Raw genomic sequence first — 12,881 nt, forward strand, 5'->3', positions numbered from 1 at the left:
AGGCCTTAGGACCCATGGCAGCCTGTGTGACATTTTACATTAGGCCTGTCTCAGTGATAACAAAAAACCTTGTTCACTTTTCTTGTAATCGATTTGCATTTCTGATTTGTGATGGATGGGGGACCTATTCCCCATTCGTCTAGAGGAGTAGAGCAGATTGGATGGTATTGGATGGAAAAGGACAGGCGCTGGCTGTGTCTCCGTGTCTGTTCTGCATAACCTGTCATCTGCCTGCTCAGCGAGGATCAGCGGAGAGATGCCCTGCTGAGCAAGCGGATCCCGCTGCACAGAGGTGCCTGTGTGAAAGAGGCCTTAGAATGTGGGTGGGAGCAGGTTTCACGTGAATAGGCTGCCCTATGCTGTCGCGCAGGAAAATCGCAGAATAAACGTGTGTGCGCGCAATGTTCGGGGCCTTAGAGTTAATTGGCTTGGAGCAAGTAGATGGCTCTTCTGCTCATCTTCATGACCCACAGTTGTGCCACTTAACTATAGCAGAGCCACTCGGTTCCATTACCTTAGTGCCTATGCAGCATGGCTGTAGAACCTAAGACCCCATTCACACTGGTGTGGCTTTGAAATCATGCTAGTCCAGCTAGACTTCAAAGCTGCACATCAGTGCGATTTGCACTGCTGATTTCATTGAGGCTTGCGACTTCATTTAACAGAAGTCTCCGCAAGATGCAATGAAATCATTAAAAAGTAGTGCAGGAACCTTTTTCATAATCGCTGCAACATGAGCCATGGTGATATGAACAGTGTAATGTAATGGGGTGTGACTTGTCATGTGATTTGGAACTGTCAAATCGCATGACAAGTCACATCGGTGTGAAGGGGGGCTTAGAGTGTCTTCCAAGAATTACAAGTCTTCTCACTGGTAGGGCAGTACCTATTTATTCCATCTGCATATTTTTCTGTCTGCTTGGAGCGCCCAGGTTTTCTTTTTGCATGCTATTGTTTTCATATGTATAACTTTTTATAAATGTATAAATTTTATGCAGATGTAATCAAGCAAAAAGCCAAGATGAGGTGAACAGAAAACTTCAAGATAAAATACAGGAACTAGAAACTGCCAATGGAGTGCAAGAGGAGATGTTGAAGCAGGCTCATGCCTACATTGACATTCTGAAAGAGATGTTGCAGAAGCGAGATTACATACACCAGGATCTTCAGGGAACCATTTTAACATACATCAAAGCTTCTGGAAAGGAAATAATTCCGGCCTGTGATCTCAGTAACCTTGGAACATTTGTCGTAAAGATCTTACAGGAGCAGGCAGATGAGGCTTCTTCTCTCAAAACAAAACTTCACACTGTAAGTCAACTAATTGATACCGGTAGTAAACTTTAATAGTGATAATTTACTAAATATTATATTTGAAATATTTTTATAAGCAGATCGCTGATTATGCACACACAGCATTAGGGAGACTTCATGAAGAAGTGTTCCTCTTGTGTGTGTGAATGTTATTTATTTATATGTATTAATATGTATCTGCTGTATACAGTATCTCACAAAAGTGAGTGCACCCCTCATATTTTTGTAAATATTTTATTATATCTTTTCATGTGACAACACTGAAGAAATTACACTTTGCTACAATGTAAAGTAGTGAATGTACAGCTTGTATAACAGTGCAAATTTGCTGTCCCCTCAAAATAACTCAACACACAGCCATTAAAGTGGATGTAAACCCACTCTCACCCTTTTTAAACTACTGCAATATTGGTTATCTAGAAGGATATACATGCCTCCTGCATGTATACTTATCTGTCAAATCTGTCTCCCCACTGTCTGCTATGAGACCTGAAAAACTGCAAATTTTGTGGGTGGGTCTGTTTTTCAGGGCTCAGTGGGTGGAGTCGGGATGTCAGTAGACTCCCAGCCCACCTCTACACTACTCTTATCAACATGCATTTTCTCCTGTGGATTTCTTACACTGAACTTCTGCTATGATCACTAACATCCAGTCAAAACCCAGAAAAAGTCCTCACATGACTTCAGCATGCCAAATCATACTGAGGTGTGGAACAGCCAATCCTTGCAGAGCAGCAGAAGAAAGGAGTGGGAGGAAATTAAAAAATAATGCATGTCTCTTAGGCTAGTGCATGAGATATGTAAATCACCTGTCACTCACAGCAAGGGGGAGGATCTGACAAAGTTTTTCTCTGTTTGTCAAGATTTATCTCAGGAACAATAAAAGGATTGCTCAGAGCTGGATTAACTCTTTGTGGCAATAGAGGGCTCAAATGATAGGAAATCTTATACTCTACATTATGACATAAAAAAAAAATTCGGGTTTACATCCACTTTAATGTCTAAACCACTGGCGACAAAAGTGAGCGCACCCCTAAGTGAAAATGTCCAAACTGGGCCCAAAGTATCAATATTTTTTGTGGCCACCATTATTTTCCAGCACTGCCTTAACCCTCTTGGGCATGGAGTTCACCAGAGCTTCACAGGTTGCCACTGGAGTCCTCTTCCACTCCTCCATGACGACATCACGGAGTTGGTGGATGTTAGAGACCTTGCGCTCCTCCTCCTTTCCTTTGAAGATTCTCCACAGGTGCTCAATAGGGTTAAGGTTTGGAGACTTGCTTGGCCAGTCCATCACCTTTACCTTCAGCTTCTTTAGCAAGGCAAAGTGTTATTTCTTCAGTGTTGTCACATGAAAATATATAATAAAATATTTTCAAAAAATGTGGGAGGTGTACTCACTTTTGTGAGATACTGTATATACAGTATGCTGTACAGGGGTGGGTCGTCCATTGAGGGCGCACGGGTGCTGCCCCCGTCTAGTGCTGCCCCCCCCCATCCAATGCGTCTGGCCCCTTGCAGAAAGCCGGGTGCATGGATTCATATGATGGGGGTGTTTTTTTGAAGCACTTATTAGAGCCAGAGGCTCTAATAGGCTTCAAAATAGGGTGGGCTTAGGACGCAGAGAGTGCGCTCACAGCCCACCCAGGTGTGTTGCAACAGCGAATGAATATTCGCTATTGTAATACTGAGACCCATCATCTGATTGGCTGAAAGAACAAACGATCCTATTGGATGCCTAGGAGGAGGAGGAGGCACACAGTGAAAGCGAGGAGGAGAGGACACAGGAGCCACTGCCTGGGTGCCCACTGTCTGGATGCCCGCTGCACGCTGCCCGGATCCCCACCACCTAGATGGGATAATTGCCAGACGGGCAGACAGAGAGCGGACGGGGGGGGGGGGGTTGAGGTACCGCTGGGGGGGGGTGGGGGTGGTTAATAAAATATAAACACCAGGTGCCACTGATGCTGTATTTAAAATAAGTGGTCAGCACCTCTGCCTAGCAGCACTAAGGTTGCTGGTCAAATCCCAACCATGAAACTACCTGCCTGGAATTTGCATGTTCTCCCTGTGCCTGCGTGGGTTTCCTCTGGGTACTCTGCTTTTCTCCCACACTCCAAAGACATGATAGTAGGTTAATTGGATCCTGTCTAAATTGGCCCTAGTATGTGTATGTATGAATGTGAGGTAGGGGCATATATATAAGAAGGCCAGTATGGTAGCCTGAATTTATGGGAGGAGTCCGGGGGGTATTTAAGCAGCCCACTCATCTGTGGTCTTTGTCGGTTCCTGTCTTGCTCAACTGTCACAGATAGGATTAGTGTATAATTTCTTCATTTTGCGCATTGTCTTTTGCCAGATACCCTGTGTCTCCGAAAACGCAACTCTCTGAAAACCCTGCTATGGAACTTATGAGTCATTCATTAAAGTCTTCGTATGCAGCCTTGTTTTAGCCTCGTGCAAACCACAAACTTGTCGCTCAATTTGTGAGCACAAACACTGAGCCGTTTCATTCATACATTCCCATACCTTGTTGTTTCACGCCACGTAGTAGGCCCATTTAACTTAAGAAACACACTGTCTATCACTTCAGTTATTTTAGTTTGCATTTCCCTCCGGTCCAAAACTAGTCATATCAGTCACTCACAAGTTCCTCCTGGCTGGTTTTGGCATCTCATTTTCATGCCAAGCTTCACAGCCGGTTCGTTGTAGGTTGTAAATTGCGGCACACTGATCCATGCCTCTGTCATGGCAAATCATTTCATTTGTTACATTTTGCATACCCTTCTCTCCATCTGCGATGCACCGATTTGTTACGGCTCGTTCTAGTAATTTCATCTCATTTCATTCCATGCTCCACAGTCCGGGTTCGTTGTCAGTTGCAATGGCGGCACACCGATTTATGCCTCTGTCATGGCAAATCATTTAATTTGTTACATTTCACATCTCGGCTAGTTTTTGTCATCTCATTTTCATGCCAAGCTCCACAGTCCGGTTCGTTTTAGGTTGTAAATTGTGGTACACTGATCTGTGCCTCTGTCATGGCAAGTCATTTAACTTGTTACATTTCGCATACCATTTACTCCAATTCGAATTCAGTCGCATATGCAATGCATCGATTAGTACCGGCTCGTTATAGTCATTTCATTTCATGCTCCACAGTCCGGTTTGTTGTCAGTCGCAATCGCAGCACACCAATTCGTGGCACTGTCATGGCAAACATTTAATTTGTTAATTTCACATACCCTTCACTACGATTCAAATTCTGCGACACACCTATCCACGTTAACTTGTGTTAGCCATTATTTCCTGTTCCATAGACAGGTTTGCAATCATTTTGCTCATTTCATTTCATATACCCCACATACCGATCCGAGTCCACTCGCTTTAGCAGCACTCTGACTCCTGTCGGCCTAATTTCGCTTATTTGATTTCTGCCACATTTCATCCCATATTACACAGTTTGCTTCACTGTCAGTCACAGTTACGGCCTCCCGATTCGTGGCACCATCATGTCAATCAATTAGAGGTTATTATTTTGTATGTTGTCTGTCATGTTCTCTTTAGGTTCGGCAGTTGCTTAGTGTCGGGTCATTCGAGCATTTTGTTTCTTTTATCCAGTCATACGCTCTACTGTTGTTTGATGTCGGTCGCCTCAGCAACGTAACAGTTCACTTTAAATTCAGATCACTGTTTGATCTGCCACATCATTAACGGACACCCCTCAGTTTGGCTCACCCTATGGCCCAGTTCGAATCCAGTCGCAACAAAACACATTGGCCCACATAGCTCCAGACCAACTGTTCTCAAAGTTGTTTTCCTTCGAAGTCCATTCATGGTTTCAATTTGTTCATTTCGTTCATCATCGATAAGGTTCCCCTCGCAGTCGCATAAATGCATTTCAAAGTCACACGACCCGGCCACTCAGTCACCTCCTAATCACATGTAATTAAGCCACTCACCATTACCTGTCTGTCATTCCTCCTCTAGGTCAGTCGAGTTCAGGTAGTTCCATCCTGCACCAGGTTTGACGTTAATCCCCCAGGTAAAAAATAAATAAATATATATATGTAGTGCCGGCTCCTGAAGAGCACGCGCTATATGTTTTGAAAGTTAATGTTACGCCTGAACTGTAGTTTGGTTTGGGTACAATTGTTCTAAATTTGGACCTCAGCATCAGTCTGACTGGACTACAGGATGTTCAGCCTGACCACAAGGGACACTGTCTCTTCTGGCAGGCATGGAACCACAGTCTAGTTGGGTGCTTTAAGTTTACTCTCTCTCTGAGCCCACCCAATGGGAGTGTCACTCTTGCTGTGCTTTCTGGGAGATGGTACTTAAGATGTGGATGGTCACGTGGTTCGGGGTTCCGGTCCAGAAGTACATCCTGACTCCATGATCCTGGTCCTCCTGACCAGCCCCCAGGGTGCGGATCCATCCAACTTGTTGTCTCGGGGCTGGCTAGCCCGAGGCAAGGAAACTAAAGAAGGATTCCGAGGTGGTCCAGTGCCATCTCCGGTAGTTGGAGAGGTGCAGTAACTTCGTAGCTATCCAGGGGAGGACTCTTCAGAAGAAGGCCACGTACAGGTTGGCTTCTTAGCAAGAGCCTGGAGGGGCTGAAGTACCTAAGTGAATCCTGTCTCGTGGGTATCGCCAAGCTGGCAGAAAGATCCAGGTATCACACAAGTGTTCCACAAGTTTTAGTTTCCTGAAGTTCTACAACACCGTCTGTGGCAGAGACGTATTCCTGCAAGTTCTACGACAACGTCTGTGGCAGAGACTTGTTCCTCAGTAAAGCACCTTGTTGGCTGCTAGGCCATGTGAGAGACGGACTATCCAACCTGAGTGAACATCCAGTTGTGAATGGTTATTCTCTGGATCTAGTCAAAGTAAGCAAGTCCTTCATTATTGACTTTGACACTAAGAGTACCTGAACTTCCTTCCTAACCCTCTGATCCTATTTTAAAGAGATTGTTCGTTGTCTAAGTTTTTGCAATAAAAATCCCTTCATGCGGATCTGTCGTCAGTCTATAGAGTTACTGGGTATCTACCACGGGAAGCCCCTAGACACAAATCGAGGAGAAGAAGGTAACGTTAAGCCCGATCAAACCAGCAGCTCCTTCAGGGGGTTAGTGCTACATATATATATATATATATATATATATATATATATATAGATAAGACAAAAAAAATGGACTTTCATGTCACCCCCAATACAGGTTCTGGTAAACTGAGCTTTCGACCTCAAAGACCGGGACTTCGCAACTAGGGCACAAGTCAGTCAGAGCCATGTCACAGGCCGGCAGTGAAGACCTCACATCTGTCCCTCTGTCACCCCCTCTGGTTTCAGAGAGCAGCAGCGTGCAGTCCCTCAGGGGATGGACCATCTCCAAGTTAACAGTGAGATAAGGCGCAGGGGCATGCCCTTCCACGCTACAGCCAGGAAAGCCAAGCTCTTTGGGCTCCCCTTCCAACCGTCAGCGACAGATGCGCCCAGCGCCCAGCAGGCGTCTCTTCAATCCATATCCTTGGCCATTTCTCAGCTTCACACCATGGTGTCATCATTGACAACCGCAGTCACTGACGTTCAAGCCAGAGTGACAGTCTTGGAGGGATGTCTGGCTGTGGCCATCCCTGGCTCGGTTGCAGTCCTGGTCCCCACACCCCCTCCTGCAGGTACGACAGGGAAGAGTTCTACTATCTTCCCAGCCAACTTGCTCCCAGCCAGCATCAGGAAGGACATTTTGGATGGCAAGGACGTCAACCTTGCTTCCCTCCTCATTTCAGTTCATGGTCTGGCAGAGAATAAATCGTATGCCTGGAGGGACATATCAGTGGTCCTGAAGGCCAAAGACCCCAGGCTCAAGTTAACAAGTTAACTATTGCAGAGTTTGCGTTGACTTTTGGGATTAGATAAAGAAGATTGAAGAGAAGCCTACCAAACAAAATGATACACACATCCCAAAATTCAAATTTTTAAAGAGAGAAACGAAGGGGGAGGTGACCAACCTCTGTGGGACTTTTAACGGTATCATATATTAACCAGAAAATGAATCAGATAGCGATCAATCAAAAAAAGTTTTTTTTTGAAAAGAAATAGTTATTTCATATAGAAACAATTTTTATTATACACAAAATATATATCAAATTTTGTTAAAACAACACAATTAATACATGATTATATCCATACAATACATTCGGATCAGGAGAGATCACTAATACATTCATTCACAGTAGTGAGGTGCTCGACATGTTTCACTCATAAAGCGAGTTTCTTCAGGAGCTTTGGGTATTTTGTTAAGTGTAAAACTGCATGGATAGAAATATACACAGAATAGTGATTAAATAAAACATGTATCGTTATATTACAATAAACTAATAGAGAAACAAAAAACAGACAGTTAAATCTGACTGCTGCAATTGAATAATATATTTATATAGACGGAAGGAGAGTAATTCAATAATATTGTTCAATAGTTTAGGAGACTGAGGGATCATACACTCACCTAATATGTATTCACACATCTCAAAGAAATCAAATATTGTAGTAAAATGTGAAGATCTTCAATAAAAGTGGAAAAATGGGAGAAAAGGCACCCAGTTTATAGAAGCCTGCAAGGAGGTGCTTCGAATAGCAGTTTACCAGCTATAGGAGGGAAAGGAAAAGGATTTCCAATATGAATTGGGAAATCAATGCTGAAGCATTACACAAAGTCACTCATATTTTGCAACAATAAGAGCTGCATGAGTTAAAATTAAGTTTCAGTAATGAAATCACAATTAAAATAAGTTACCTGATCAGATCCACAATAGAGAACCTGAACCCATGTCAATGGAGCAGGAACTGCCAGAAATATAAACTGGGTGCCTTTTCTCCCATTTTTCCACTTTTATTGAAGATCTTCACATTTTACTACAATATTTGATTTCTTTGAGATGTGTGAATACATATTAGGTGAGTGTATGATCCCTCAGGCCGCGTACACACGGGCGGACTGTTCGCCCAACCTTGTTCGGCAAACAGTTTCATCAAACAGTCCGCTCAAAATTTGCATGAGCGGACTTGCCCACACACGAGCGGACTGTTTGACGAACAAGGTTGGGCAAACAGTTCGCTCAACTTTTGAAATGAACGGACTCGCCCACGTAAGGCGGAGGCAAATCCGCCCATTTCGAGCGCGTGTACAGGTAGGCGGGGCCCGCGAAGGAGACGTCGCGGGCTCCGCCGCCTGGAATGGGCTTAAAGGGGAACCCCAACGCCGAAAAAAATCGGCGTGGGGGTTCCCCCCAAGTCCACACCAGACCCTTGTCCGAGCACGCTACCCGGCCGGCCAGGAAAGGGGGGCGAGCGAGCGCGCCCCCCCTCCTGAGCCGTACCAGGCCGCGTGCCCTCAACATGGGGGGTGCCTTGGGGAAGGGGGGGCCGCGCGGCCCCCCCACCCCAAAGCACCTTGTCCCCATGTTGATGAGGACAAGGGCCTCTTCCCGACAACCCTGGCCGTTGGTTGTCGGGGTCTGCGGGCGGGGGGCTTATCGGAATCCGGGAGCCCCCTTTAAGAAGGGGGCCCCCGGATACCGGCCCCCCACCCTATGTGAATGAGTATGGGGTACAATGTACCCCTACCCATTCACCTGTGAACTAAAGTACAATAAAAAACACAACACAGAGAAAAAATATTTTATTGCACAGCTCCGGGGGTCTTCCGTCTTCGGGGGTCTTCTCGCCGGACTCCTCCGCTATGTGTGTGTAGCTCTTTTACTAGCGGAGGAGTCCGGCTTTCTTCCTCCCCGCCGCCGGCCTCTTCTCCCGACTTCGGGGGTCTTGTCCCCCTCTTCGGTTCTTCTGCCGGGCCACCGCGCCTGGTCCGGTGGCCCGGTCTTCTGTCGCCGTCTTCCGTTCTTCTGTCGCCGCCTTCGGTTCTTCTGCCGGGCCACCGCGCCTTCTTGTAGCTCTTTTACAGGCGGTGGCCCGGTCTTCTGTCGCCGCCGCCGCCTTCCGTTCTTGTTCTTCTTCTTGTTCTTCTTCTTCTCCTGGAGATGTTGACTCGACGAGCTCTCCGGCCGGAATGCCAGAGCCGCGCTGTGCGGTCACTTATATAGTGACAATGGGGCGGTGTCACATGGTATATGTCACATGGGTTGGTCACATGGTGACCCCGCCCCCTTACGATGTCATAGTCCCCATGTGACATCAACCCATGTGACCAACCCATGTGACATATACCATGTGACACCGCCCCATTGTCACTATATAAGTGGCAGCGGAGCGTGTCCCTGGCATTCCGGCCGGAGAGCTCGTCGAGTCAACATCTCCAGGAGAAGAAGAAGAACAAGAAGAACAAGAACGGAAGGCGGCGGCGACAGAAGACCGGGCCACCGCCTGTAAAAGAGCTACAAGAAGGCGCGGTGGCCCGGCAGAAGAACCGAAGGCGGCGACAGAAGAACGGAAGACGGCGACAGAAGACCGGGCCACCGGACCAGGCGCGGTGGCCCGGCAGAAGAACCGAAGAGGGGGACAAGACCCCCGAAGTCGGGAGAAGAGGCCGGCGGCGGGGAGGAAGAAAGCCGGACTCCTCCGCTAGTAAAAGAGCTACACACACATAGCGGAGGAGTCCGGCGAGAAGACCCCCGAAGACGGAAGACCCCCGGAGCTGTGCAATAAAATATTTTTTCTCTGTGTTGTGTTTTTTATTGTACTTTAGTTCACAGGTGAATGGGTAGGGGTACATTGTACCCCATACTCATTCACATAGGGTGGGGGGCCGGTATCCGGGGGCCCCCTTCTTAAAGGGGGCTCCCGGATTCCGATAAGCCCCCCGCCCGCAGACCCCGACAACCAACGGCCAGGGTTGTCGGGAAGAGGCCCTTGTCCTCATCAACATGGGGACAAGGTGCTTTGGGGTGGGGGGGCCGCGCGGCCCCCCCTTCCCCAAGGCACCCCCCATGTTGAGGGCACGCGGCCTGGTACGGCTCAGGAGGGGGGGCGCGCTCGCTCGCCCCCCTTTCCTGGCCGGCCGGGTAGCGTGCTCGGACAAGGGTCTGGTGTGGACTTGGGGGGAACCCCCACGCCGATTTTTTTCGGCGTTGGGGTTCCCCTTTAAGCCCATTCCAGGCGGCGGAGCCCGCGACGTCTCCTTCGCGGGCCCCGCCTACCTGTACACGCGCTCGAAATGGGCGGACTTTCCGAGCGGGAACAGTCCGCTCATTTCGAAAGTACAGCGGACAAGCCCACACACGGGCGGACTGTTCGCTCAAACACAGTTTCAGCGGACAGTTTTTCGGAATTTCCGAAAGACTTTGTCCGTCCAACTGTCCGCTGAAACTGTCCGCTGAAAGCCCACACACGAGCGGACTGTCCGCCCAAACACTGTTCAGCGGACAAGGTTGGGCGAACAGTCCGCCCGTGTGTACGCGGCCTCAGTCTCCTAAACTATTGAACAATATTATTGAATTACTCTCCTTCCGTCTATATAAATATATTATTCAATTGCAGCAGTCAGATTTAACTGTCTGTTTTTTGTTTCTCTATTAGTTTATTGTAATATAACGATACATGTTTTATTTAATCACTATTCTGTGTATATTTCTATCCATGCAGTTTTACACTTAACAAAATACCCAAAGCTCCTGAAGAAACTCGCTTTATGAGTGAAACATGTCGAGCACCTCACTACTGTGAATGAATGTATTAGTGATCTCTCCTGATCCGAATGTATTGTATGGATATAATCATGTATTAATTGTGTTGTTTTAACAAAATTTGATATATATTTTGTGTATAATAAAAATTGTTTCTATATGAAATAACTATTTCTTTTCAAAAAAAAAACTTTTTTTGATTGATCGCTATCTGATTCATTTTCTGGTTAATATATGATACCGTTAAAAGTCCCACAGAGGTTGGTCACCTCCCCCTTCGTTTCTCTCTTTAAAGACTTTTGGGATTGTGAGGGATGTCCTCTGTTCAGCCAGTCCCAGCTGGAGGGAAGAGCTGGACTTATATCTCCACACCGTGGTGGACCAGGGTTATAAATAAGGGGGTTCTCATTTTATGATTACCACCGTTCCTTCTCAGCCAAAGCGGCAGCCAGGCTCACACAGTTCCAGGCAGGCAGGGATTGGAGCCTCATGGACACAGAGTTGTTCTGCTGCGACTTTGCCGGTCTACGCTCACCACTCTGTGCTATCTGCCAATCCTCCACCCACACCACTACCTGGTGCACCAACATAGCAGTTAGATGCCCTCTCGATCTTCCCTTCACCTCCGATACAGCTCCATGCTGGTCGGCCCCAGGTGGATAAGTTCGGACATCCCGGTCGGTCAGTAGGGGGTGCATCCATCTGTAATAACTTTAATTTTGGATCGTGCAACTACAGCCAATGGCGGCTGCTCCATATCTATATCATATGTCATAGAGCACATCCTAAAGCCCTGTGCCAGATCAAGCAGCAGAAAACGTCCTGACTAGGCTGAGTAGATGTCCTATTGCTGAGGTTTTACCTCAGCTCACACCCCACTCCTTCACCAGCCACCCTTCCTTATCCAAGGATTTACAGCAGGATTCCACACTGGCCTCATCACACTGCCCCACATGATTCACAAGTGCAGGAACCGATGAATAGGCCATAGACCAGCTTTTACAGGTCGAACTTAACCAAGGCTTCATCCTCTGCCCCTTCGCTCAGCCCCCTTTCAACATCTGGAGAGTTAGCCCTATTGGGCTTGTCAAGGGCAAGTTTTCGAATAAAATTAGCTTGGTGTATGACCTATCTGTGCCTCATTCTTATAGCGGTGTTTGGAAATCTCAACGTGCCCATTGCAGAACACAAAGTGGAAGGCTCAGCACACGCCATCACCTTCCTCTGGGTCAACCTGGACACTCGCTCTATGCAGGTCAGCCTTCCCCCTGACAAAATGACCCGCATCAGGTCAGTACTAAGAAGCCGCTTCAAACCCTCTTAAGGATGCTTAAATTTGCCATGAGAATCATTCCCCAGGGACGATCTTTTGTTTTTCACGCCTCTTGGTCTTCCTCTCTCAGACACAGGACCCCAATCAAATCCTTAGATTAGACACAGCGGCAGATTTGTCTATGTGGGATGAGTTCCTTAGTAGTTGGAATGGCATATCCATTTTCATACCGTCAGTATAGCCTCTATCATCGCAGGTAGTAATGGATGCCGCAGCCTCCACAGACTTCTCTGCAATTTTTGGCCACCATTAGTTTGCAGAACCATGGTCTCCAGAGATATTCCTAATCCTCGGGTTTATCCGGTCTTCCTTATTGTTCAAATTATACCCGATCGCGGCAGCCACTCAGGTCTGGGGCCATACCTATGCAAGCTGGTACAATTATCCCTGCAGCATCAGTTCAATGTCCACTGCAAATTCATATCGGGCAAGTGCAACATCACAACAGATGCAATGTCCCATTCTAACTTCATTTCATTTTTTCAGCAGAAACCTGAAGCCGACCCAACATCATCTCTTATCCCACCTTGGCCTCAGCTGCCATTGGATTAAAGCAGCACCTTCACAGCACGGCCCAGCTCATAATTCAATCCTT

General features: G+C 47.1%; 1 protein-coding gene across 3 annotated transcripts in view; it reads left to right on the forward strand.

The window, feature by feature from the left end:
* Positions 1-12,881, forward strand: part of CCDC158 (coiled-coil domain containing 158) — a 135,875-nt gene that overhangs the window by 41,103 nt on the left and 81,891 nt on the right. For all 3 annotated transcript variants that reach the window (XM_077476353.1, XM_077476354.1, XM_077476355.1), the window contains one exon: positions 999-1,311. In XM_077476353.1, coding sequence (XP_077332479.1) covers positions 999-1,311 — 313 coding nt within the window. The remainder of the gene's footprint in view (positions 1-998; positions 1,312-12,881) is intronic.

Source organism: Lithobates pipiens, unplaced genomic scaffold (assembly GCF_037356315.1).
Source record: "Lithobates pipiens isolate NorthernLeopardFrog02 unplaced genomic scaffold, aLitPip1_a1.2 Scaffold_13, whole genome shotgun sequence".
NCBI classification, from domain to species: Eukaryota; Metazoa; Chordata; class Amphibia; order Anura; family Ranidae; genus Lithobates; species Lithobates pipiens.